This window comes from Pongo pygmaeus, chromosome 16 (assembly GCF_028885625.2).
Source record: "Pongo pygmaeus isolate AG05252 chromosome 16, NHGRI_mPonPyg2-v2.0_pri, whole genome shotgun sequence".
NCBI classification, from domain to species: Eukaryota; Metazoa; Chordata; class Mammalia; order Primates; family Hominidae; genus Pongo; species Pongo pygmaeus.
This window is the reverse complement of record NC_072389.2, coordinates 55679663-55705702: the sequence shown is the minus strand read 5'-3', so window position 1 is coordinate 55705702 and position 26040 is coordinate 55679663. Positions and strand designations below refer to the sequence as shown.

The window sequence follows — 26040 nt, the reverse complement described above, 5'->3', positions numbered from 1 at the left end:
AATTAGCCAGGTGTGGTGGCAGGCGCCTGTAATCCCAGCTACTTGGGAAGCTGAGGCAGGAGAATCGCTTGAACCTGGGAGGTGGAGGTTGCAGTGAGCCGAGATCACGCCATTCCAGCCTGGGCGACAAGAATGAGACTCTGTCTCAAAAAAAAAAAAAAGGGGGGGAAAACTGGGTGAGAAAAAGAAGGAGAAAGCAAAGGAAAAAGAATGAGACCTCAGAAACAGATAAAAGGCTTGGTACCAAACAAAGTAGTATACTAAATCTTTTAATGTAAATTACATGATTAGAAAGAAGAAACTTAAAAATCATCTATTTCAAGACTACAATTTGGGAAACAAGAAAACTGAGTCCCAGAGTGGTTAAAAAAGTTTTGACATAGGACCAGAATGCAGATATAATGAATCACAGCTCAGCTCAAATGATTTTTCTATTGCTCTAATTAAGTTTATAATGTCTGCTAAAAAACGAATTAATGCAAAGAAAATATTGCCATAGAAATTCATAGAAAAATCTGAAGTCAACTGAGGCTAGAATATTTAATTCAAATTCTTTTCTTTTTTTTTTTGAGACAGAGTGTTGCTCTGTTGCCCAGGCTGCAGTGGAGTGGTACGATCTCAGCTCACTGCAGCCTCTGCCTCCTGGGTTCAAGCAATTCTCCCACTTCAGCCTCTCAAGTAGCAGGGACTACAGGCACGCACCACTACATTCAGCTAACTTTTGTATTTTTAGTAGAGTCGGGGTTTCACTACATTGGCCAGGCTGGTTTCGAGCTCCTGGCCTCAAGTGATCTGCCCACCTCGGCCTCCCAAAGTGCTGGGATTACAGGCGTGAGCCACAATGCCCAGCCTTAAATAAATTTCTAATCAAAACATTAAAGTTCATCCTTGTTGCCTAAAAGAACTTTATAGTGGTATCTCAACTCTTTTTAAGCAAATCATCTAACAAGCAGAAACGGTCTTTTAACTCACACATTAAATTTGAAATACCTTTTGGGTTTTGTCTTTGGAATCCAATACGTTCTCCAAAGAACCTTTAGCCAATGTGCCACCATCGTCTCTTCCTGTTTCCTGCCTTTTTTGTTGTAGCCGCTGTGCTTCCTCCTGCCTGTCTTTTTCCTCAAGTTTTTTCCGGACTTCAGCTTCTTCATATCTAGTTGAAAAAATAAGTCAAGATTGTCTTTTATTGGTGTTAATTGTGGAAATTAAAGGAGTTTCAGTTCTGTAAAATCAGTATCCTGCCTTGAGGTATTTCATGGCTATATGCTTTCTCCCTCCACCACAATTCACACATCTGCCGCCTGAGGCCATCTGTAGATTTATTTCAAATTGCCCAGAACTATTAAAAAGAAACTGTATGTTCTCAAGTTGAAGTTATTTAGTGCTTTTTGCTTTTTCTCTCCTACTAATTTCAACCTTTTATATTGATTCAAATCTGCTGCAATTTGCTTTTCAAAGGAAAAATCCTAATTCTTTCTGCAAAAGAAACAGCCCAAATATCACACTTATGTTTATAATTTAGAATAAAAATGTAAAAGCGAGCATTCAAAAAGCTGTGGAAAGTCTTACCAAGGTCCCAAGTTACATTTTTTTAAAGGATGACTTCACTGAAATTTCCAACTTGTTGGCAGTTAAACAGCTATCTGAACTACAGTTAGCAGATATCTGAGGAATTTAGAACTATTCCCTACTAAATTATAGGTGGCTGGGTGCAGTGGCTCACATCTGTAATCCAGGACTTAGGGAGGCCAAGGCAGGCGAATCATGTGAGGTCAGGAGTTCGAGACCAGCCTGACCAACATGGTGAAATCCCATCTCTACTAAAAATACAAAATTAGCTGGGCGTGGTGGTGCATGTCTGTAATCCCAGCTACTTGGGAGGCTGAGGCAGGAGAATCACCTGAACTGGGAAGGCAGAGGATGCAGTGAGCCGAGATCATGTGACTGCACTCCAGCCTAGGTAACAGAGTGAGATTCCATCTCTAAATAAATAAATAAATAAATAAATGGCAATGTTTGCTATTATTGCCAGGACAGACTGTATGTTATCATAGACCTGCAATCTTGTTTGCCCTAATTATCAATGCTCGGCAATGCCTGTGAGCTTCAAATTTAAAGACAGAGAGAGAGAAGACAGAACAGATGTAAAGGAAAAAAATAAATAATTGACTAGTGTCAATAATTAGTAAAAGATGAATCAATAGTTTCCATTTTATTATTCTCTTTATTGTATCTTTACATTTTATATGCTCTTTTTTTCTTTTTTTTGAGACAGCGTCTCGCTCTGTCACCCAGGCTGGAGTGCATTGGCACGATCTCGGTTCACTGCAACCTCCATCTCCCAGGTTCAAGTAATTCTCCTGACTCAGCCTCCTGAGTAGCTGGGACTACAGGCACACACCACCATGTCTGGCTAATTTGTATATTTTTAGTAGAGACAGGGTTTCACCATGTGGCCAGGCTTGTCTCAAACTCCTAACCTCAGGTGACCCACCTGCCTCGACCTCCCAAAGTGCTGGGATTACAGGTGTGAGCCACCGTGGCTGGTTTTTTTTTTTTTCTTTTTTGAGACAGAGTCTCACTCTTTTACCCAGGCTGGGGTATAGTCACATGATCTCGGCTCACTGCAACCTCTGCCTCCTGGGTTCAAGCGATTCTCCTGCCTCAACCTCCCAAGTAGCTGGGACTACGAGTGTGTGCCACCACACCCACCTAATTTTTGTATTTTTAGTAGAGATGGGGTTTCACTATGTTGGCCAGGCTGGTCTCGAACTCCTGACCTCAGGTGATCCACCGGCCTCGGCCTCCCAAAGGGCTGAGATTACAGGTGTGAGCCACCGCACCTGGTCTTATATGCTCTTTTGAGTGAATATTCCAAAATGAAAAATTTCTAAATAAACAGATAAAACTATACAATAGAAATGGTGACTATTCAAATAATTTTGCCAGCTTCAAATATTTAAAATTTTAAGTTTACTTTAAAAATGACTTCTGAACTCAAAATTATTTCGTACCACACATTTTCAACATCATGTTAATAGTGACCAAAAACGTGCCATCTATCAATAAGATCATTCATGCACTTAGCAAGAATTACATCTTTAGCTCTTGGAGAAGAAATTAGCATGTCACACAAAGCTGTGCTATTCCTCAAGTGGAAGAAATATAAGGAAAACAGTGCTTCTCCTCTAAATATTTGAGCAGTTAATTTTTCTTTTTTTTTTCTTCTTTTTTTCACAGTCTCGCTCTGTTGCCCAGGCAGGAGTGCAGAGGCATGATCTCAGCTCACTGCAACCTCCGCCTTCCAGGTTCAAGCAATTCTCCTGCCTCAGCCTCCCGAGTAGCTAGGATTACAGGCGCATGCCACTGTGCCCAGCTAATTTTTGCATTTTTAGTAGAAAAGAGGTCTCACCATGTTGGCCAGGCTGGTCTCGAACTCCTGGTCTAAAGTGATCCACCCTCGTTGGCCTCCCAAAGTGCTGGGATTACAGGGGCGAGCCACTGCGCCCGGCCATTAAGCAGTTAATTTTTTTTTTTTTTTTTTTGAGACGGAGTCTCACACTGTCACCCGGCCTGGAGTGTAGTGGCAGGATCTCGGCTCACTGAAACCTCTGCACCTCAGGTTCAAGCGTTTCTCCTTGCCTCCGCCTCCCGAGTGGCTGGGATGACAAGCTCCCACCACCACGGCCGACTAATTATTTTTGTATTTTTAGTAGAGATGGGGTTTCACTGTGTTGGCTAGGCCGGTCTTGAACTCCTGACCTTGTGATCCACCTGCCTCGGCCTCCCAAAATGCTGGGATTACAGGCATGAGCCACCCCGCCTGGCCTAAGCAGTTTCTATCTTTATGCTTAGCAATTCCTTCTGAATTATTTATTCCATTGACTGAAATGATCACTAATATTGACAGGAACATGGTGATCATGACACACTACTTTAAAAATGCTATCCTTTCGCCTTAAAAAATAAAGGTAGGAAAGATAATTCTAATTTTGGTAATGACTTAGTTTCCATTGTTCTGAACCTCTCACAGACAACTATAAACTCTGGGTAACCTATAACTACCTGAAGGCATTGGAAAACTGCCATAATCAGGAAGAAAGTAGATGGGGGTTGACACTTGAAAGAAAGGAAGGGCATTAGTAAGATTCCCATTTTTTATGGTTTCACACCTAAGGCAGGCCTTACTGCTGAAAACAGCTAAAATTCCAATAAAAACCCCAATCCCAGAGAACCAGAGTTCCAAATTCTTTGTATAGACTTGCCCAAATTGCCAGCTGACACCTGAATTAAGCACACCTGGGGGAGATACTAAGGAGCCCAGCTAAGTTTAAAAGAATTGAAAAGAATGTCAGTTGCCACCTACCATAGGCAAGACAGAAAACTTAACGTTTTGAGTATAGCCAAGTTAACTGCCTACTGGGACAAAACAACAACAACAACAACAACAAAACTATTCAGAGGACTAAAGAAGAATGCAGAGCCTATAATTTTATCGTTCACAATGTCCAAAGTTACTAGTACCAAAAAAAGAAAAATAGGACAACAATAAAAGAGAAAAGGCACTGCATACTGACTCCAAGATGATGCATTTGGCATACAAAGATTTTAGAGCAGCTGTTATAACTATGCTCAAGGGCATAAATGAAAATGTGCTTGTAATAAATGAACAAATATGAAATCTCTGTAAAAAAAATAATAGACGCTATAAAAAAGAACCACACAGAAATTCTAGAATTGGGCTGGGCGCAGTGGCTCATGCCTATAATCCTAACACTTTGGGAGGCCTTGGTAGGAGGACTGCTTGAGCCCAGAGCTTGAGACCAGCTTGGGCAACATGGTGAAACCCTGTCTCTACAAAAAAACACAAAAAAACTAACTGGGCATGGTGGTGTGCATCTGTAGTTCCAGCTGTTCAGGAGGTGAAGGTGGGAGAATCACTTGAGGCCAGGAGGCTGAGGTTGCATTGAGCTGTGATCACGCCACTGTACTCCAACCTCGACAACAGAGTGAGACTCTGTCTCAAAAAAAAAAAAAAAAAAAAAGGAAGAAAATCTAGAATTGAAACATATAACTGAAAAAACTTCACTCAACAGAAAATTGGAGATGACAAAGTAAAGAGTCAGTATTTGAAGGGAACACTGTCCTGGGCAACACAGTAAGACCCCATCTCTATAAAAAATAAAATTAGCCAGGAGCAGAGGTGTGTGCCTTTAGTCCTACCTACTCAGGAGGCTGAGGTGGGATTGCTTGAGCCCAGGAGTTTGAGGATGCAGTGAGCTAGGATCATGCCACTGCACTTCAGCCTGGGCAACAGAGTGAGACCTTGTCTCAAAAGAAAAAAAGGATGAAAGAGCGATAAAAATTATTCAATCCAGGCTGGGCGTGGTGGCTCACATCTGTAATCCCAGCACTCTGGGAGGCCGAGGTAGGTGGATCACCTGAGGTCAGGAGTTTGAGACCAGCCTGGCCAACATGGTGAACCCCTATCTCTAGTAAAAATACAAAATTAGCCAGGTGTGGTGGCACACACCTGTAGTACCAGCTACTTGGGAGGCTAAAATAGGAGAATTGCTTGAACCCGGGAGGTGGAGGCTGCAGTGAGCCAAGATCGTGTGCCACTGCACTCCAGCCTGGGTGAGACAGAGTGAGACTCCGTCTGAAAAAAAAAAAAGAAAGAAAATTATCCAATCTGAAAAACAAAGAGAAAATGATTACAACAAAACAAAATAAAAAGAACAAAGCCTTAGGGATTCATTGGACAAAATTAAAAAGTCTATCAAATGTAGAGCTGGAGTTCCAGCAAGAAAATGAAAATGAGGCAGAAAAAATGCTTAATATCAGAAACAATGGAGGCCAGAAGACAGTGGAATAGCAGCTATGAAGTGACAAAAGGGAAAATTAAAACCTGCCAACCTAGAATCCTGTATCTAGTTAAAATCCCTTAAGAATGAAGATGAGGGCGGGGTGTGGTAGCTCACGCCTGTAATCCCAGCACTTTGGGAGGCCAAGGCAGGCAGATCACCTGAAGTCAGGAATTCAAGACCAGCCTGGCCAACATGGTAAAACCCCATCTCTACCAAAAAATACAAAAAGTAGCCAGGCATGGTGGTGTGTGCCTGTAAGTCCCAGCTACTTGGGGAGGCTGAGGTGGGAGGATCGCTTGAACCTGGGGGCGGAAGTTGCAGTGAGCCAACATCATGCCACTGCACTCCAGCCTTCAGGACAGAGTGAGACCCTGTCTCAAAAAAAAAAAAAAAAAAAAAAAAAAAAGAATATTCCCAGAGGTAAAGAGGGACATAATGATAAAAAGGTCAATTCATCAAGAAACTATAACTATGTGCCTAAAAATAGAATTTCAAAATACATGAAACAAAAGCTGAGAGAACTAAAGGCATAAATAGATACAGTTAAATATTTTAACATGACTCTCTCAGTAATTGTTACAACTTGAACCCCCACCCCATAGTCAGTAAAGACAAAGAAGATCTGAACATTATCAGCCGTTCTGACCTAAATGACATATAGAGAACAGTATATTCAACAACCACATTTTCTTTGCAAGTGCACATGGTACATTCACCGAGAGACCATATGCCCAGCCATAAAACAAGAATACATTTAAAAGGATTGAACATCTTTAGCCACAATGAAATTAAATTAGAAATCAATAAGATATGTGAGAGGAGAAAAGAAAAATGGAGTAACTTCAGATGGAATTTTACAAAAACAGATGTTTCATCATATTTCATCTGCTTAGGCAATAACCTGGGATAATGGATTCTCAAATCTCCAGCAGGACCTTGCTTATGCTCACTTCCCCCACTTCTCTATTGCACTGTGTTAAGAACTTGGTCACAGAATAGCAAGCATGTATCCCTATTATCCCTATGGAAACATCAACACCACTTTCCTGCCTATCTCATATGCTAGCATCATTTCACTGTTAGAAACAGAAGTGAAAGATTTGGAACAAGAGCAAAATTATGCAACTGTTTTACCTTGCCTCCTCAATGCAAATCACTAGAGTGCCAAGACAAAAGGTGTTACAGAACAAGAATGCTTCCACTGTTAATAACAATGAAAATAATAGCACAAACACTTATTGAGTATTTGATATGTGCCAGACACCATCTAAGTATTTGTAAATGTTAATTTTCTTAATGAACTATGAGGTAGGTTTTATGATTATCCTAGTTACAGATGAGGAAACTGAGGCAGAGGGAGGCTAAGTAATTTGCCCAAGCTCACACAATTAATAAGAAAAAAACTGGGATCCATACCCAGGGAGTCTGGCTCCGTACACTTACCTACTGCTCTATATTTCTTCTCTAGTAGTGTTCTATGCTGGAACAGTATGTGAACTGTCTGCCCTAAGAAGTAAGCACAGTCAGCCTAAATCCAATTTGAGGGCAGAAATGAAAAAACTTTAAGATTCTCTTTTTTCCTATTTTCTTCTCTTATCCACACCTTACCCCCTACCTTGGATTTGTTCTACAGTCTCCATAAATCTAATTAAATAGAGCTGACGTCTCTCCTACTTTGCAATTTCAGTTGGTAAGTTGAAGTGAGAGCGAGGCATGCTCTCTGAAACTGACTTCTGATTCTTTTACCCACTTAATCCCTTTTACCAGGATTCTGATACTTCCAGACTTGGTCAAAATTACCTCTAAGACCTCCCCTAACATGAATGTAACAGAAATGGATTAAGTCTATGGTATGAGAGGTGTCCATGAAAAAAGATAATAAGAAACGGGACAGGCAAATAAATGTTTAACAAGTATTCCTTAATGGCAGGTGATACTGAAATCTATTTTCTAGCCACTCACTAGGTCTTTTTGCTAAAGCGTTTTTTCAGAATCTGGGGTTATGTCTATAGTGGCCACACCTGGGACTGTGCAGCCACCCCTGGGACAGGGGCCAGTGGGCCATGGACCCCACTCGGCACACACGCCTCTGTGGTCATAGACCATGACGTCAGATGATTGGGCAGAATTTAGCAGAAAATCTACCCCAAGATGTTAAGGGCTTTCACTTTAAAGTTATAATCCATTCTCCAAACCTAGAGAGCATATACCCTCCCTCATGCCCATTCTCAGACTGCCAGCCTGACAAGACAGAAATTCTAGTCATGAAGATTTCAGAGACTTAAAGGAGGAAAAGTTTTGTGGTTGACTTATTACAGAATTAGGACACAACAGATATGAAGATATGTTCACACAGAGTTGCTCTAAATGTCCATGAAAGACACCAACATGGGGCAGGAGGCTGGGAGAGGACAGACAGGGAGAAAAACAGTGAAAAGGTTCTCCACATCTAGCTGCAAAATAACCTATACGCAGGAAAAATTCAAAGTACACTTAAAAAGCCTTAAAATTGGAAAGGACCCAGAGGTTATTTAGCAACAGGGACCTCATTACACTGAAAGATGGGCCATTCTATCAGGCCATAAGAAGTAAATATCTAAATAATGATTCATTTTCTCAATGACTTCCTTTATAAGGTGAGAGTTATTTTCTTTTTTTGAGACAGAGTCTTACTCTGTCGCCCAGGCTAGAGTGTAGTGGCAAGATCTCAGTTCACTGCAACCTCTGCCTCCTGGGCTGAAGCGATTCTCCTGCCTCAGCCTCCTGAGTAGCTGGGACTACAGCTGCCTGCCACCCCACCCGGCTAACTTTTTTTGCATTTTCAGTAGAGATGGGGTTTTACCATGTTGCCCAGGCTGGTCACAAACTCCTGGCCTCAAGTAATCCGCCCGCCTGGGCCTCCCAAAGTGCAGGCATTACAGGCCTGAGCCATTGCTCCTGGTCAGAATATTTTTAAATACAAGTAACATATGATACATTCTTAGTGAAAAAAAAATTCAAGCCAGTAAAGAAATATGTCACCCTGGTTAAATCTTTCAGTTTCCTCCTTCTATTTATTATTTGCATCAAACAGCTCTCAGTTTGCCGTTTTTCACTAACCAGGCTTTGGCAGCTTATATCACTTAAAACCAGTTCCATTGTTCTCTCCTTCTGTATCATATTGCTGAGAATGCTTTTGGTTTTATCTACTAACATTTTTTATGCTACAGATACAGGCAGAACTACTAGGATCTACATAACAACATTATGTTGTTGATAAGGGAAACAATTTAAATTTTAAAGAATGACTAATGGCCGGGTGCAGTGGCTCACGGCTATAATCCCAGCACTTTGGGAGGCCGAGGCAGGCAGATCACCGGAAGTCAGGAGTTCGAGACCAGCCTGACCAACATGGAGAAACCCCATCTCGACTAAAAATACAAAATTAGCCAGGCATGGTAGCACATGCCTGTAATACCAGCTACTCAGGAGGCTGAGGCAGGAGAATCACTTGAACCTGAGAGGCGAATGTTGCAGTGAGCTGAGATCAGGCCATTGTACTCCAGCCTGGGCAACAAGAGCAAAACTCCGTCTCAAAAAAAAAAAAAAAAAAAAAAAAGAATGACTAATGACTAAAAACTGAAACATACTGTTTTTGTTTTGTAATTATTTTTATAAACCTGGTAAGCAAGTCATGGCAAACACCAGAATCAGCTTTTCTTCCAAATTTAAATAACTTCTGTAACTAAGCATATCAAAAGTAACAGTAAATACTTCATTCCTATATGCATAGTATCCAGGAGCAGAATCCACCAAAGAACATATGAAGAATTAAATTTTTCTAAAGAATAATGCCAGAAACTTACAAATATTATAACTTAGAAATATTGGGGCTGGGAGCGGTGGCCCACACCTGTAATCCCAGCACTTTGGGAGACCGAGGCAGGCGGATCACAAGGTCAGGAGATCCAGACCATCCTGGCTAACACGGTGAAACCCTGTCTCTACTAAAAATACAAAAAATTAGCCCGGCATGGTGGTGGGTGCCTGTAGTCCCAGCTACTTGGGAGGCTGAGGCAGGAGAATGGCGTGAACCCGGGAGGCGGAGCTTGCAGTGAGCCGAGATCGCGCCACTGCACTCCAGCCTGGGCGACAGATAGCACGAGACTCTGTCTCAAAAAAAAATTGGAATATTATATGACTCGTCAGATATAAATCAGTAAATCTTAAATATTATTTTTATCTTCTAAATTTACATTATTTTAAATATTTCATAATATCTGTACCTTAGTTTAAGGCTTTCAGAGAGTCTTTCAGCTTCTTCAACGGCTTTTTTGATGTTTCCAGGTCCAAGTATTGAATGGAAATAATCCTAAAATTATAGGAAAAGCATCCCATATTGTTAGTATTGGGCATTGCATGTGACACTAGTGCTAAAATCATTAAAATCATGATGCTTATATAAAGGGAAGTTTGTTTTATTACAATGGAAGATTTTTAAAAACTTTTAACCTACATAAATGTATATTCTCCAAATGTCTCAAAAGTATGTCTTCATACCATTAGTAAGTTAAAAAGATCCACTAGTTCATAAATTTGACTTATTTATAAGTCTCCATTAAAAAGTATAAATAACATTGTTATTTGAGTAAGCGCCAAAGAGCAAAGCTTTCAAGAATAAAGTATATTTTCTTAACAAAAATATGTACCTAGTTTTTTTCTCCAGTCTCACAATAAAGCAAATTGTGTACAGACACAACATGGAATGTGTTTTGTTTATTTGTTCTAAACAGATATTTTTGCTTCCACCTGTACTTTAGAATAGCTACTCACATCCCAACTGGAGTCAAAACACTTTTGATACATAAAACAAGTTTTACACATTAGGAAACTCTAAGCAACTAAAAACCAAATGAGAGAAAATAAAAAATTAATAGTATAATCTAGGCCGGGCGCGGTGGCTCAAACCTGTAATCCCAGAACTTTGGGAGGCCGAGGCGGGCACATCACTTGAGGACAGGAGTTCAAGACCAGCCTGGCCAACATGGTGAAACCCCATGTCTACTAAAAATAGAAAAACCAGCTGGGTGTGGTGGTATGTGCCTGTAATCCCAGCTACTCGGGAAGCTGACGCGCAGGTGAATCACTTGAACCCAGGAGGCGGAGGTTGCAGTGAGCCGAGATTGTGCCACTGCACTCCAGCCTGGGCAACAGAACGAAACTCTGTCTAAAAAAAAAAAAAAGTATAATCCACCTTTAAAAAATGCAAAAGGTAAAAGGTTTGGCATATAATTTACTAACAAGTACAATGAAGTTGTTGTTGTTTTTTAAATCACGACTCCAAGAGGTCAATCATTAGATACTACAATCAGATATTTTCAAATCAAGGTTGGTATGATATTGCAGTAGCTAGTTGAGTCAGTTAAATGATTACTGGATCCAATTTGACACAACATGTCAATATGACTTTGCAAATAGAGCCTACTAGCACAGTTAATTACAAATTATAATAATAATAATTTGTAAAAAGAAGGGTTGTAGCTCAGAAGTACCCATCTTTGGCTCTCAGTCATGAAGAGCTGCAATGGTGGAGCCATATAAACATATCTAACACTCTATATAAATAAATATAACTTCTAGATTACTGATGATACAAATAAACAAAGAAACGTAACTTCTGTAACTAGGCAGACAAAAACTAACAGTAGGCCGTGTGCGGTGGCTCACACCTGTAATCCCAGCACTTAGGGAGGCCAGGGCGGGTGGATCATCTATCTGATGTCAGGAGTTTGACACCAGCCTGAGCAACATGGTGAAAACCCGTCTCTACTAAAAATGCAAAAATTAGGCCGGGCGCAGTGGCTCACGCCTGTAATCCCAGCTCTCAGGAAGGCAGAGGCAGGAGGATAGCTTGAGCCCAGGAGTTCGAGACCTGCCTGGGCATATAGCGAGACCTCGTTCCCCACAAAAAGGAAGAAAAAAAAAAAGACAAAAAAAAAAAAAGCGTAAAAATGCAAAAATTAGCCAGGTGTGGTGGCGTGTGCCTGTAATCCCAGCTACTCGGGAGGCTGAGGCAGGAGAATCACTTGAACCTGGGAGGCAGAGGTTGCAGTGAGCTGAGATCGCGCCATTGTACTCCACCCCGGGCAATAAGAGTCAAACTCCATCTCGGGGAAAAAAAAGAAAAAAAAAACAACTAACAGTAGCCTGGGTGCAGGGGCTCACACATGTAATCCCAGCACATTGGGAGGCTGAGGTGGGTGGATCACCTGAAGTCAGGAGTTCAAGACCAGCCTGGCCAACATGGCAAACCCCCGTTTCTACTAAAAATATGAAAATTAGCCAGGCGTGGAGGCACGTGCTTGTAGTCCCAGCAACTTGGAAGGCTGAGGCAGGAGAATTGCTTGAACCCAAGAAGTGGAGGTTGCAGTGAGCAGAGATAGTGCCACTGAACTCCAGTCTGGGCAACAGAGCAAGACTCCCATTTGAAAACAACAACAAAAACTAACAGTAAATAATTCATTCCCATAAGACCAGCGTCCAGTAGCACAATACAACCTGGAGTATATGAAGAATTAAATTTTTCTAAAGAAAACTGCCAGACATTTACAAATATTATTATAAGTAACTTAGAAAAACTGGATCTGAGCTCTAATTCAATATACCAGTGCTCAACAATCTATCATTCTAAACACTTTTTAATTTCAAAAGAGTATGTGGTAACACAAGAACAGAATATGAGTGATATAGCAAAAGATTTAATTTTTGTGTCCCAGTTAACATAAGACTTATTTTTAAGAAGAAAAATCTGTTGATGGCCAGGCCGGGTGGCTCACGCTTGTAATCCCAGCACTTTGGGAGGCCAAAGCAGGTGGATAGCTTATACCCGGAGGTCAAGGCTTTAGGGAGCCATGATAGTGCCACTGTACTTCAGCCTGAGCAACAGAGTGAGACCCTGTCTCAAAAAAAGTCTGTTGATAACAGTTATCATATGTCTATCTAGCCTAAAAGTAGATCATGCTTTGTTTGGCTGATTCTTCTAAAGCCTAAATATACTAGAAGGACCCTTCATTATGTAATTCCAATAAAAGTGTACAGTTTGTTCAATATCGTATCAATTGAACATTACAATAATTTCAGTTAGCACACTATGTCCTGACTACTGATGCAGTTTTCTCAATAGAAAATACAATGTAATCATTACATTAACAGAACCATTTAACAGAAATCATAATGTAATCATTCTGAATAAATACAAAATACAAAGTAAAACGAAAAATGCTACGACTTGTTTTATTCATTTTTACACATGAACTCACTAAAAAGCCAGCCTGTAAGCCCAGCTTAAACCAATTTAAACACAAAAAATTGTTTATGTTTGGACATGTCTGTTACACACTACCAGACATTCCCCTAATATTAGTGAGATATCCTGTCAATTATTTATCTCTGTGCTCTTAAAGGAGCACAGTTAAAGTAAATATAAATACTTTCAAAATTTCAATAGTATGATAATTGGCAGAAGAAAAAGATAACATCCAATTATTACATAACTAAAAATGTTTGCTTCTCAGGTTTACTAGAACTTTCCTGACTCCTGAACATATGAATTCAAACAACTTTCATGATTTCCTAAACAAAAATAGGTTTACCAATGAATATTAAGAATTATCAAGAATACCTTAAAAATTTTAAAATACAATTCTAATTTTATCTAGAATTTGCTACACTAATATTTTCAATACATTTTCTTTCCCCACTTTTTCAGATAACCCTGAAAAACTTATTCATAAGCTGACTTTTTGATAAGTAATAAAATGTAGTGTCCTTCCTACTATTGAGAGAGCTTGCTAAATTAATGTTTTATCTAAATCTCAATTTTTTTTTTTTTTTGAGATAGAGTCTTGCTCTGTTGCCCAGGCTGGAGTGCAGTGGTGCGGTCTCAGCTCACTGCAACCTCCACCTCCCAGGTTCAAGCAATTCTCCTGCCTCAGCCTTCCAAGTAGCTGGGATTACAGGCGCCTGCCACCACACCTGGCTAATTTTTTTTACGTATTTTTAGTAGAGATGGGGTTTCACCATGTTGGCCAGGCTGGTCTTGAACTCCTGACCTTGTGAACCACCTGCCTCTGTCTCCCAAAGTGCTGGGATTACAGGCGTGAGCCACTGTGCCCAGGCTTTTTTTTTTTTTTTTTGGAGACAGACTTGCTCTTTCGCCCAGGCTGGAGTGTAGTGGTGCGATCTCGGCTCACTGCAACCTCCGCCTCCCAGGTTCAAGCGATTCCCCTGCCTCAGCCTTCCGAGTAGCTGGAACTACAGATGCATACCACCACGCCCTGCTAATTTTTGTATTTTTAGATGGGGTTTCACCATGTTGGCCAGGCTGGTCTCAAACTCCTGACCGCAAGTGATCCACCTGCCTCAGCCTCCCAAAGTGCTGGGATTACGGGGGTGAGCCATTGCGCCCAGCCTAAATCTCACACATTTTCTAGTATAAAATAAGAGTGAAAATACAAGTTTCTAGGGAAGTTCAATGACATATATTCAGTCCCTACCTCATCTAAAGGGTAAAAAATAGAAAATATCTTGTTAGTAAATTTAGCACCTCACATAGCTGAAGTACACTAGAGAGGCTGGGCTACAGAAAAATGTAACAAAAAACAGAAAACAGTTCTGCAACTGGGCAAGGTGGCTCACACCTGTAATCCCAGCACTTTGGGAAGCTGAGGCAGGCAGACCACTTGAGCCCAGGAGTTCGAGACTAACCTGGGCAACAGGGTAAGACCTCGTTTCTACTAAAAATTTAAAAATTAGCCAGGTGTGGCGGTGCGTGTCTGTACTCCCAGCTACTCTGGAGGCTGAGGTGGGAGAATCAGCTGAGCCCAGGAAGTTGAGGCTGCAGTGAGCCATGACTGTGCCCACCGCACTCCAACCTGGGTGACGGAAGTGAGATTCTGTCTCGGAACAAACAAAAAACAGTTCTAAGAAGCAGATGAGATGCTCTGGACACAACAAATGAAAATGATCCTTTTACTGAAAAACAGGAACTCAACTACTGAATCATATGAAATAATGGCCTAAGTTACCTGAGCCTTTGCAGAGGGCTTCTCAACCTGAACTTCTCTGCCTAGATACTCCCTTTGGAAATGCAATAGAGACTCTGGAAATGGAAAAATCTCATCTATTTAAATGTATTCACTATCTTCTCAAGAAGAGAAAAAAAAAGGTAGCTACAAAAATATTCCCAATCTTGTCATAAAAAAAAAAACCTACTAACTTCCAAAATAAAGCAAAAAGTAAACAAGACCATTTAAAAAAAAAACTGGTTGGGCATGGTGGCTCATGCCTGTAATCCCAGCACTTTGGGAGGCCAAGGCAGGTGGATCACTGAGGGTCAGGAGTTCGAGACCAGCCTGACCAACATGGTGAAACCTCGTCTCTACTAAAAATACAAAAATTAGGCCAGGCGTGGTGGCGAGTGCCTGTAATCTCAGCTACTCGGGAGGCTGAGGCAGGAGAATCACTTGAACTTGGGAGGTGGAGGTTGCAGTGAGCCAAAATCGTGCCATCACGCTCCAGCCTGGGCGACAGAACGAGACCGCTCCAGCCTGGGCGACAGAACGAGACTGTCACCCAAAAAAAAAAAAAAAAAAAAAAAAAACCTACCACACAAACAAAACAGCAAACAACAAAACTACCAAAGTTATCCAAATTTTAAGACTTTCAAAAATATTTACTTTAGTGAGCACCACTTACACTGCGTTTTAAGCAATTCCACTTAAACATATTTCACAGAGTGTGCAAAAACTTGTTTGAATTTAGGAAGGCCTCTGTCTCTTACTTGCAGATAAGTATGCCCAAAAATATTAAACAATATTTCTCCCAGGGCAGGACTAATCCAACCATTGTGGACAGATGAATGAACCTCCAAATGCAAGGGTTCCCCTCTTCAAAGACAGATCTAAAAACCTAGTAATTGGCCAGGCATGATGGCTCAAGCCTGGAATCCCAGCACTTTGGAAGGTAGAGGCAGGCAGATCACAAGGTCAGGAGTTCGAGACCAGCCTGGCCAATATGTTGAAACCCCATCTCTACTAAAAACACAAAAATTAGCTGGGCGTGGTGGCACACACCTGTAGTCCCAGCTACTCGGGAGGCTGAGGCAGAACCACTTGAACCTGGGAGGCAGAGGTTGCAGTAAGCCGATATTGAGCCACTGCATGCACTCCAGTCTGGGCGACAGAGTGAGACTCCGTCTTAAAAAAAAAAAAAACAAAAAAAACCTAGTAACTATTATTAGAATAACTTTGCTAATGAGAAGAAATACCAGCAATGATTTATCACCATTAAGTAAAATATTAAAGTCCTTCCTTAACAACCAAAAGTCACACTCCTCTAAAAATAAAAATAAGTGGCCAGGCACAGTGGCTCACGGGATCACGCCTGTAATCCCAGCACTTTGGGAGAATAAGAGGGGCAGATCACAAGGTCAGGAGTTCGAGACCAGCCGGGCCAACATGGTGAAACTCCGTCTCTACTAAAGATACAAAAAAATTAGCTAGGCATGGTGGCGAGAGCCTGTAATCCCACCTACTCAGGAGGCTGAGGTAGGAGAATCGCTTGAACCCGAGAGGCGGAGGTTGCAGTGAGCTGAGATCGCGCCACTGCACTCCAGCCTGGGTGACAGGGCAAGACTCCATCTCAAAGTAAATAAATAAAAAAAATTTAAAAAGATTGTCAAAGAACAAAAGAAATTTTGTTATTTCACTAAGTCAATTTAAATAATAGAAGCCAATTCTACCACCAGAGAACAAAATAAAATCTCATTATTAATTGAGGGTGGCTTCTCTACCAGGTGAAAATTCTATAGGCAGTATTTTATTACTACTGACAGGTAATAAGATTGTTTCTAAGTAAAGGTAAACCCAACAACACAACATTCTTCACATTTGTTTAATGAGCCTCTACATTCTTCACATTCTTCTTTTGCTAGTTTGTTTTTGTTTTTTGAGATGGAGTCTCTCTCTAACGCCCGCCCAGGCTGGAGCTGGAGCGCGATCTCGGCTCACTGCAACCTCTGCCTCCCAGATTCAAGTGGTTCTCCAGTCTCAGCCTCCCAAGTAGCTTGGATTACAGGCGCCCGCCACTACGCCCAGCTAGTTTTTTTACTTTTAGTAGAGATGGGGTTTCACCATGTTGGCCAAGCTGGTCTCGAACTCCTGACCTCAGGTGATCCACCCACCTTGGCCTCCCAAAGTGCTGCGATTACAGGTGTGAACCACCACGCCCAGCATTCTTTTGCTAGTTTCTAATACAATTGAAATACATCTATTTTCTCTATCAACACTTATCCTAGTCATCAGTTTTTTCTATTCATTTATATTGCCCCTGCCCTCCCTATCCATGGCTTCAATCAAATGGAAGACAAACACCTGTTCAAAGGATTAAAAGCAAAAAGAAGTTTAAAGATTTGGGGAGTGGGCTGAATGTAGAGGCTCATGCCTCTAATCCCAGCACTTTGGGAGGCCGAGGCAGGTGGATCAACTGAGGTTGGGAGTTTGAGACCAGCCCGACCAACATGGAGAAACCGCATCTCTACCAAAAATACAAAATTAGCCAGGTGTTGTGGCGCATGCCTGTAATCCCAGTTACTCGGGAGGCTGAGGCAGGAGAATCGCTTGAACCCAGGAGACAGAGGTTGCAGTGAGCCGATATCACGCCATTGCACTCCAGCCTGGACAACAAGAGTGAAACTCCATCTCAAAAAAAAAAAAAGATTTAGGGAGTGATCAGTATCAATTTTGCAAACTGAGATTTTTAATATGGGTACAATGTCAGTCATATATAAAAAGCTGTCACATAAAAACAAGAGACTAAACCTTGAATCTTAAGAAAGCGCAATAAAAGTACTATTAAAAAACACAGTCATGTTTTCTTACTTAATGAGCAAACTCAATCCTTCTACTTGACCTGGCAATTATTAATTACCTCAGAAAAAAATTATGAATCTGTATGTTGCTATAAACTTGTACTAATCCATGGCAAATCCAAGAATGTGTACGAGTTCACACATTACACACATTTGTAAATAATAACACTGTATCTTTAGTTCCCTTTTTCTATCTAAATGAGATCATGCTGCATATAATTTGAGCTACATTTCATTATTACTTAAAATTTTTAGAAAAAAATCAATAGCTCCATTATGCAAAATAGCTTAGGAAATAACAATGCAAAAATAAAAGGTACCTGCTGTTGCTTGAAATCAGGTCTTTTTTTGATAAGATTATAAACAGTCACGTATTTCATATATAGTACATAGGCCCTTTCCTCATCACGATCTAATCTGCATTCTTCTGCTGTCTTAAAGATCTTCAGGGCACTGTGCACATAACTTAAAATTAAAGAAAAAATAATAATTAAAGCAATTGACATCTGGGGAAAAAATACAGGTCATATACAAAGTCCACAGATAATCTTTATCAGGGATCCCCAACCCCAGGGCCACAGATTGGTACTGGTTCATGGCCTGTTATGAACCAGGACACACAGCAGAAGTTGAGTGTTAGGTTAGCTAGCAAAGTGTCATCTGTATTTACAGTCACTCCCCATTGCTCGCATTACCACCTGAGCTCCGCCTCCTGTCAGATCATGGTGGCATTAGATTCCCATAGGATCATGAACCCTATTGTGAACTGCACATGTGAGGGATCTAGGTTGTGCACTCCTTTTTTTTTTTGAGACGGGGTCTAGCTCTTGTTGCCCAGGCTGGAGTGCAATGGCGCCATCTTGGCTCACTGCAACCTCCACCTCCCAGATTCAAGTGATTCTCCTGCCTCAGCCTCTCAAGTAGCTGGGATTACAGAAGTGTACCACCATGCCTGGCTAATTTTTGTAGTTTTAGTAGAGACGAGGTTTCACCATGTTAGTCAGGCTGGTCTCGAACTCCTGACCTCAAGTGATCCTCCCATCTCAGCCTCCCAAAGTGCTGGGATTACAGGCATGAGCCACCGCGCCTAGCCAAGGTTGCGCATTCTTTATGAGAATCTAAGGCCTGCTGATCTGTCACTGTCAACCATCACCCCCAGATGTGATGGTCCAGTTGCAGGAAAACAAGCTCAGGGATACCACTGGTTCTACATTATGGTGAGTTATATAATTATTTCATTATATATTACAGCATAATAATAATAGAAATAAAGTGCACAATAAATGTAGTGCACTTGACTCATCCCAAAACTATCCTCCCTAACCCTGGTCCATTGAAAAACTGTCTTCCACAAAACCAGTCCCTGGTGCCAAAAAGGCTGGGGACCACTGATCTTGATAAAGCAAATTTCATTATTTAGGTTCCACTACTTCAGAACTGATACAAAGTTAGATGCAAGTTTGGATACAACCAACTTACATATACCACTTCCTCTGGGATAAAGGTAGTGCTAGAGGTAAACCAGACATTACTAGAAAGGAATAAACTGTCTTAGGCCTGACCTTGTCCTATCTAAAGATGGCTTTATCTTTCCCATTGTTTCCCATTTGAAAATCATTCAACAGGAGTTAGAGTTGTTTTCCGTCACCCCATCAACTTACCAACTTAGCAAGATAAATAGCCCAATCCTTCTCTTACTTTCTGCCCTTCAAAAGATCTTTTTATTTTTATTTTATTTTGAGGCAGAGTCTCACTCTCACCCAGGCTGGAGTGCAATGGCGCAATCTCAACTCACTGCAACCTCCACTTCCTGGGCTCAGGGATCCCTCAGCCTCCCACTAGCTGGAATTTTAGGCCTATGCCACCATTCCAAGTTAATTTTTGTATTTTTAGTAGGGACGGGGTTTCACCATGTTGCCCAGGCTGGTATCAAACTCCTGACCTCAGGTGATCCACCCACCTTGGCCTCCCAAAGTGAAAAAAAAAAAAAATTATTATTATTATTATTATTGAGACAGAGTTTTGCTCTTATTGCCCAAGCTGGAGTGCAATGGCACAATCTCGGCTCACCGAAACCTCCGCCTCCCAGGTTCAGGCAATTCTCTTGCCTCAGCCTCCCGAGTAGCTGGGATTACAGATGTGCGCCACCACGCCCGGCTAATTTTTTGTAGTTTTAGTAGAAATGGGGTTTCACCATGTTAGCCAGGCTTGTCTCAAACTCCTGACCTCAGGTGATCCGCCCACCTTGGCCTCCCAAAGTGCTGGGATTACAAGCGTGAGCCACCGCACCTGGCCAAAAAGGAATTATTTTTGTATCGTTTTATGAAAAGACGATGGCTTCTGGCTGAATTTTTTTTTAGAAGCCTCATAATCTTTGCCTCTTAAACTTTATGACCCAGAGATCATATCTGTATGATCTGTCTGGAGAGTAGATAATATGCATATGAGCAGAATATATATGTATTGTGCTATAATTACATTAAGACTTTCTCTAAGGAGGTCTTATTTTATTCGTGTGATGGTGTTATTTTTCAAATAAACTTTAAATTAACATTCATCTAACTTTAATATGGAAATGAACTAAAAATTAATATTTGATTCAATCAAACTAGCAAAGGATACATCATACCTCTTAGTGCTTATTTTCTCTGGTTTAACTTCTGTCTTCTTATTGAGGTCTTTTAGTGAAGAACTGAGGTAGAGTTCTTTAGGAACTGAAGCCACAGCAGGCATGATGAATTATCTTTACTTTTCCACTTTCACAATGGATGCTATATTTCCTTAAAAGTAGTTCTTTCCTGAAACAAATACAAATAATTACACTAATTTTCCTCATTCACAATAAAACAAGTGAGCAGTTTAAAAAAATAAAATTCCTAAACCATATCCTTTGCTAACAGGGTTAATTTTAAATTGTTTAGAATATCTATTTCAGGAGTTTAAGATAAGCAGAATATGAGTGAAGAATGTAATAATTTTTTTCAAATTTTCATTAACCAAATGAATTACGTTTTGTATCATTTTGCCTTAAGAGTTGGGAATCTTAACCTGTCAAAGGAACTAGTAGTAAGAAAAATCAAAGCTTTTACATGTTTCTTTTGTTAAAACAGCATTAATCTTTAGATCATAAGTAGATGGAATTTTTATCTAGAAATATTTCTCTTTTCTCATTGATGATATCCATTTATTTTTTTAAGTGATTTCTTCCTCTTATTTATTTATTTGAGATAGGGTCTCACTCTGTCACCCTGGCTGTAGTGCAATGGCACAATCTCAGCTTACTGTAACCTCCACCTCCCGAGCTCAAGCAATCCTCCTACCTAGGCCTCCGAGTAGCTGGAATTCCAGGTGTTCGCCACCATGCCCCCAGCTAGTTTTTGTGTTTTCAGTAGATATGGAGTTTTGTTATATTGGCTAGGCCGGTCTCAAACTCCTGGCCTTAAGTGATCCACCCGCCTTGGCCTCCCAAAGTGCTGGGATTACTGGCGTAAGCCACCACGTCTGGCTACTTCTTTCCAATCTCTTACTAATCTTCATTCTACCAGTTCACTATCATTAAACAAATGGACATCATGAACATCTAATCCTAAAAAGCTAAGTAAAGTACAACTTGGAGCAGGGGATGGGAAGGCCTCTGCTCACCTATGAAAATTCCAAAAGCACCCCAATTTGCTTTAATTCTAGTAACATTTTAATTATTAATACTTTGTGATTTATTGGTACTCATCCCTTCTAACCCTGTGCACATTAGTCCACTGTCTTAGTCACCAAACCATTTTGTTCTCTGAGTATTGCATTTTTATCATTTTCACTTTTTTTCTATCTATACTTGCTCTAGGTATCTATAAACACATGTTGAACCAAACACTTTAATTTGTACTTTCAGATCTATGCATTTAGAAACAACGATCTAATATACAAACATTTTCTACACTTTACCATCCACCCTGGGTCCTGTGTCTAAAGCTGTAGTGATAGGGGAGAAAAGGTCTCTGGACCACACTATCACTCCCAAATGGATCAACTGATATCAAATATGTCCTTCTAGCGAGGTATCTAATTCATCAACAATTCATCAAACCTGCTAAAAGCATCCATTGAGGAAAGAGTATGACAGGGTTCCCCTGGGTTTCCTCATACTTATAGAGACAATAGCATTGTTTCAATGTCAGTGTAAATCATCAGGAGACTTTGCTTGCAACAATAGGCCTCATGTTAAACAGAGGTATTAAAGGGGTTTATAAGATATGGTCTCTGATTCTCCAAGAATAAATAGTTTAACCAGAAAACATACCCTGCCCGCCTTCTCACCTCATCATCTTCTGCCCATCCCCCGCAATGTTGAATGAAAAACCAAGAATATGTGTAATATGATACTCCATATAAAGTTTAAAAATCAAATTGAATTGAACAATATATTGCTTAATGATATAAATGAGGTAAAACTATAAAGAAAGACAGAAAATGTTAAACACAACATTATATTTCTTGGGAGAGGGAGAGTTGTAATCAGGGAGACACATACAAGGAGCTTCAGGGGTACAGCAAGGTTCTATTTCTCAAATTGGGTAGTATGTGCACAGGTGATCATTTTAGTATCATGCTTTATAACACATAAAAGAATATATGTAATGTACTTAAAGTTTTAAGGAAAGAAATAATATGAGCATAACAATGCAAACGTGAGTAAAGCAATGCAACATACATAAATATGAAGAGAGTACCCAGAGAGATGTAAAAGTTAGGAAGTATGGGTTAAACAAGCAACTAACAAAAAATATACATTTTAAAAAACATATTGATTAAAAAAAAAAAAAAGACTTGGAACATTGGGGCTGGGCACGGTGGCTCACACCTGTAATCCCAGCACTTTGGGAGGCCAAAGCGGACAGATCACTTGAGGTCATGAGTTCAAGTCCAGCCTGGTCAACATGGTGAAACCCTATCTCTACTAAAAATACAAAAATTAGCCACGCATGGTAGTGCATGCCTATAATCCCAGCTACTTGGGAGGCTAAGGCAGGAGAATCGCTTGAACCCAGTGGGTGGAGGTTGCAGTGAGCTGAGATCACACCCTGCACTCCAGCCTGGGTGACAGAACAAGACTCTGTCTCAAAAAACAAACAAAAAAAATTAGCTGGGCATGATGTCAGGCACCTGTAATCCCAGCTACTCAGGAGGCTGAAGCAGGAGACTCACTTGAACCCGGAAGGTGAGGCTGCAGTGAGCCGAGATCGCACCACTGCACTCCAGCCTGGGCAACAAAGTGAGACTCCATCTCAAAAACAAAACAAAAAAACCAACAAAGTTAAAAAAACTAATGTGGAAGAGAAAGTTGTAAGCAGTGCTAATACAACATAGTATGATACCAAACTATAGAGTTACAAATATTACAGTATAAGAAAAATTAAGAGAAAAGATTAAGTATGACTAGAAGGATCTTGGAAGTCATCATCAAAGAGACAATATTTGATTTGAGTCTTGGTGGGGGAAGGTTTTTCAAAGAAATGAAAAGCAGAATGAAGAAAAGAAAGTAAAGAACATCTTTAGGAATTAGCCACTACATAGAATGAACAAAGATCTACAAGGCAGGGGAAAAAAAATAGACTTGGAACAGGTAACGGGGAAGGCCTTGAATGCTACTAAGGCATTTACTTTGTTTTCTAAAGGTAGCAGGGTTCTGAAGTAGCCAGGTAAGTGATTAAAACTAAGAAGAGTATAAAGTTAGGGGGTAAATGACAAACTAGATAGGGAAAACACTAGTTATCTATTATAATGATCCTAGGGAAAGATGACGAAGGTCAGAACTAGGGCAGTAGAGATGGAATAGAGGAAGCAGATATTGTAAGAGACACTGCAAAGGTAGAATGACAGGACTTGGCAAATGATTAGACACAAGGAGGGAAAGTACAGGGATAAGATTATGATGTCACCGAAGATTTTAGGAAGGGTTTCTAGGAGAAAGACTGTACTTTTTAAAAGCTTCCTTTTCTGTCCCCATTTGATTTTTGGAAACAGTTCAAATAAGTAACAGTCTTCTCTGATAATGTCTAAAGTCCATTAAAAACCCATAGTTGTTTCTATTTTTATTAACAAAATCATGTAAGTTATAACGTCACTTAATGATGCCTAGTGTTAAAAATACTTTCAGTATTGTTTTAATTGCTATTAGAGCCTCTACAATCACACACGTTTCTGCAGAAGCCAAACAGAAGGTAAAGGGTATTTTCCGCTCATCAAGTGAGAAAGCAAAACATATATAGTAATTCCTCAGTATCTGTAGGAGAGTGGTTCCAGGACTTTTCCCACAAGTACCAAAAATCTGCAGATGCTCAAATCCCTGATATAAAATGGCACAAGATTTGTATATAACCTTACTTTAAATCATCTCAAGATTACTTATAATACCTAATACAATGTAAATGTTATATAAATAGTTGTTATATTGTATTGGTTAGGGAATAACGACAAGAAAAAACTCTGTACATGGTTCAGTACAGATGCAATTATTTTTTTAAAATATTTCCAATCGGCCACTGGCTGAATTCCTAGATACAGAAGGCTGACTGTGTATCCAACCTAAATCTATGTGAATTTAACATGTTACATTTTTGATAAGTCATTCTGCTGCATTTTGCCATGAAAGAAATCTGAAAATAGACTGACATAAAATATATTAGACTAGAATGACTGAATGAACTCAATTTCCTTATTTTGGCTGCAATCGTTTAAAAAAAATAAAAGAGCAGCAGGAACAACAAACCCATTGATACTTATACAGAAGTGTTCATTAACTACAGAAGTCAAATAATTTGCAGAATTTATTTGTTTAGATCTAGGACAAACCATAACATACAACACATTAAAAATTATCTTATGTGGCCGGGTGCAGTGGCTCACACCTGTAATCCTAGCAATTTGGGAGGCCGAGGCAGGTGGATCACTTGAGGTCAGGAGTTTGAGACCAGCCTGGCCAACATGGTGAAACCTCATCTCTATTAAAAATACAAAAATTAGCCGGGCATGGTGGCACACGCCTGTAATTCCAGCTATTCAGGAGGCTGAGGCAGAAAAATCGCTTGAACCCGGGAGGTGGAGGTTGCAGTGAGTGGAGATTGCACCACTACACTCCAACCTGGGTGACAGAGCAAGACTCTGTCTTTTAAAACAAAACAAAACAAAACAAAACAAAACAAAACTTATGCTTCAAAAAGGATTGCAAGTGAAAAAAAAATAACTAAGTATATGTAAGAAAAATTAACATGCTTCTAACAACAAAAAATAAAAATTCTTAAGATGTGTAAACCTGACAAAGATAAAGAACTTCAGCCTTAGTCAAACAGCAGTGCTCCAAAAGTGAAACCCAAAAGTGTTAAAAATGAGTTAACAAAGAGAAAATGCGGCCGGGCGTGGTGGCTCACGCCTGTAATCCTAGCACTTTGGGAGGACGAGGCAGGTGGATCGCTTGAGGTCGGGAGTTTGAGACCAGCCTGGCCAACATGGTGAAACCTCATCTCTACTAAAAATACAAAAATTAGCCGGACGTGGTGGCACACACCTGTAATCCCAGCTATTCAGGAGGCTGAGGCAGAAAAATCGCTTGAACCCGGGAGGTGAAGGTTGCAGTGAGCGGAGTCTCGGTGACAGAGCAAGACTCTGTCTTTTAAAACAAAACAAAACAAAAAAACCCCTTATGCTTCAAAAAGGACTGCAAGTGAAAAAAAAAATAACTAAGTATATGCAAGAAAAATTAACATGCTTCTAACAACAAAAAATAAAAATTCTTAAGGTGTGTAAACCTGACAAAGATAAAGAACTTCAGCCTTAGTCAAACAGCAGTGCTCCAAAAGTGAAACCCAAAAGTGTTGAAAATGAGTTAACAACGAGAAAATGTGGCCGGGCGCTGTGGCTCACGCCTGTAATCCCAGCACTTTGGGAGGCCGAGGTGGGTGGATCACGAGGTCAGGAGATTGAGACCATCCTGGCTAACACGGTGAAACCCCGTCTCTACTAAAAATACAAAAAATTAGCTGGGTGCGGTGGCGGGCGCCTGTGGTCTCAGCTACTTGGGAGGCTGAGGCAGGAGAATGGCGCGAACCTGGGAGTAGGAGCTTGCAGTGAGCTGAGATCGCGCCACTGCACTACAGCCTGAGCAACAGAGTGAGACTCTATCTCAAAAAAAAAAATAAAGAGAAAATGTTCTTTCTCTGACATCCTTCTGCTCCTTTCTAAGAGAAAGAGTAGGGATTAGATGACTGGAACCAC

At 40.4% G+C, this 26040-nt stretch overlaps 1 protein-coding gene across 10 annotated transcripts in view; it reads right to left on the bottom strand.

Moving 5' to 3' along the window:
- The window catches only part of USP8 (ubiquitin specific peptidase 8), a 74938-nt gene that overhangs the window by 39558 nt on the left and 9340 nt on the right, over nt 1-26040 (bottom strand). For 8 of the 10 annotated variants that reach the window (XM_054452414.2, XM_054452417.2, XM_054452413.2 and 5 more), the window contains 4 exons: nt 20405-20573; nt 18096-18240; nt 10133-10218; nt 991-1153 (listed from right to left, as the gene is read on the bottom strand). In XM_054452414.2, coding sequence (XP_054308389.1) covers nt 991-1153; nt 10133-10218; nt 18096-18240; nt 20405-20508 — 498 coding nt within the window. In that variant the 5' untranslated portion in view covers nt 20509-20573. Of the gene's footprint in view, nt 1-990; nt 1154-10132; nt 10219-18095; nt 18241-20404; nt 20574-26040 lie in introns of those variants that run through there. The other 2 variants (XM_063652231.1, XM_054452419.2) reach the window with 2 other exon arrangements.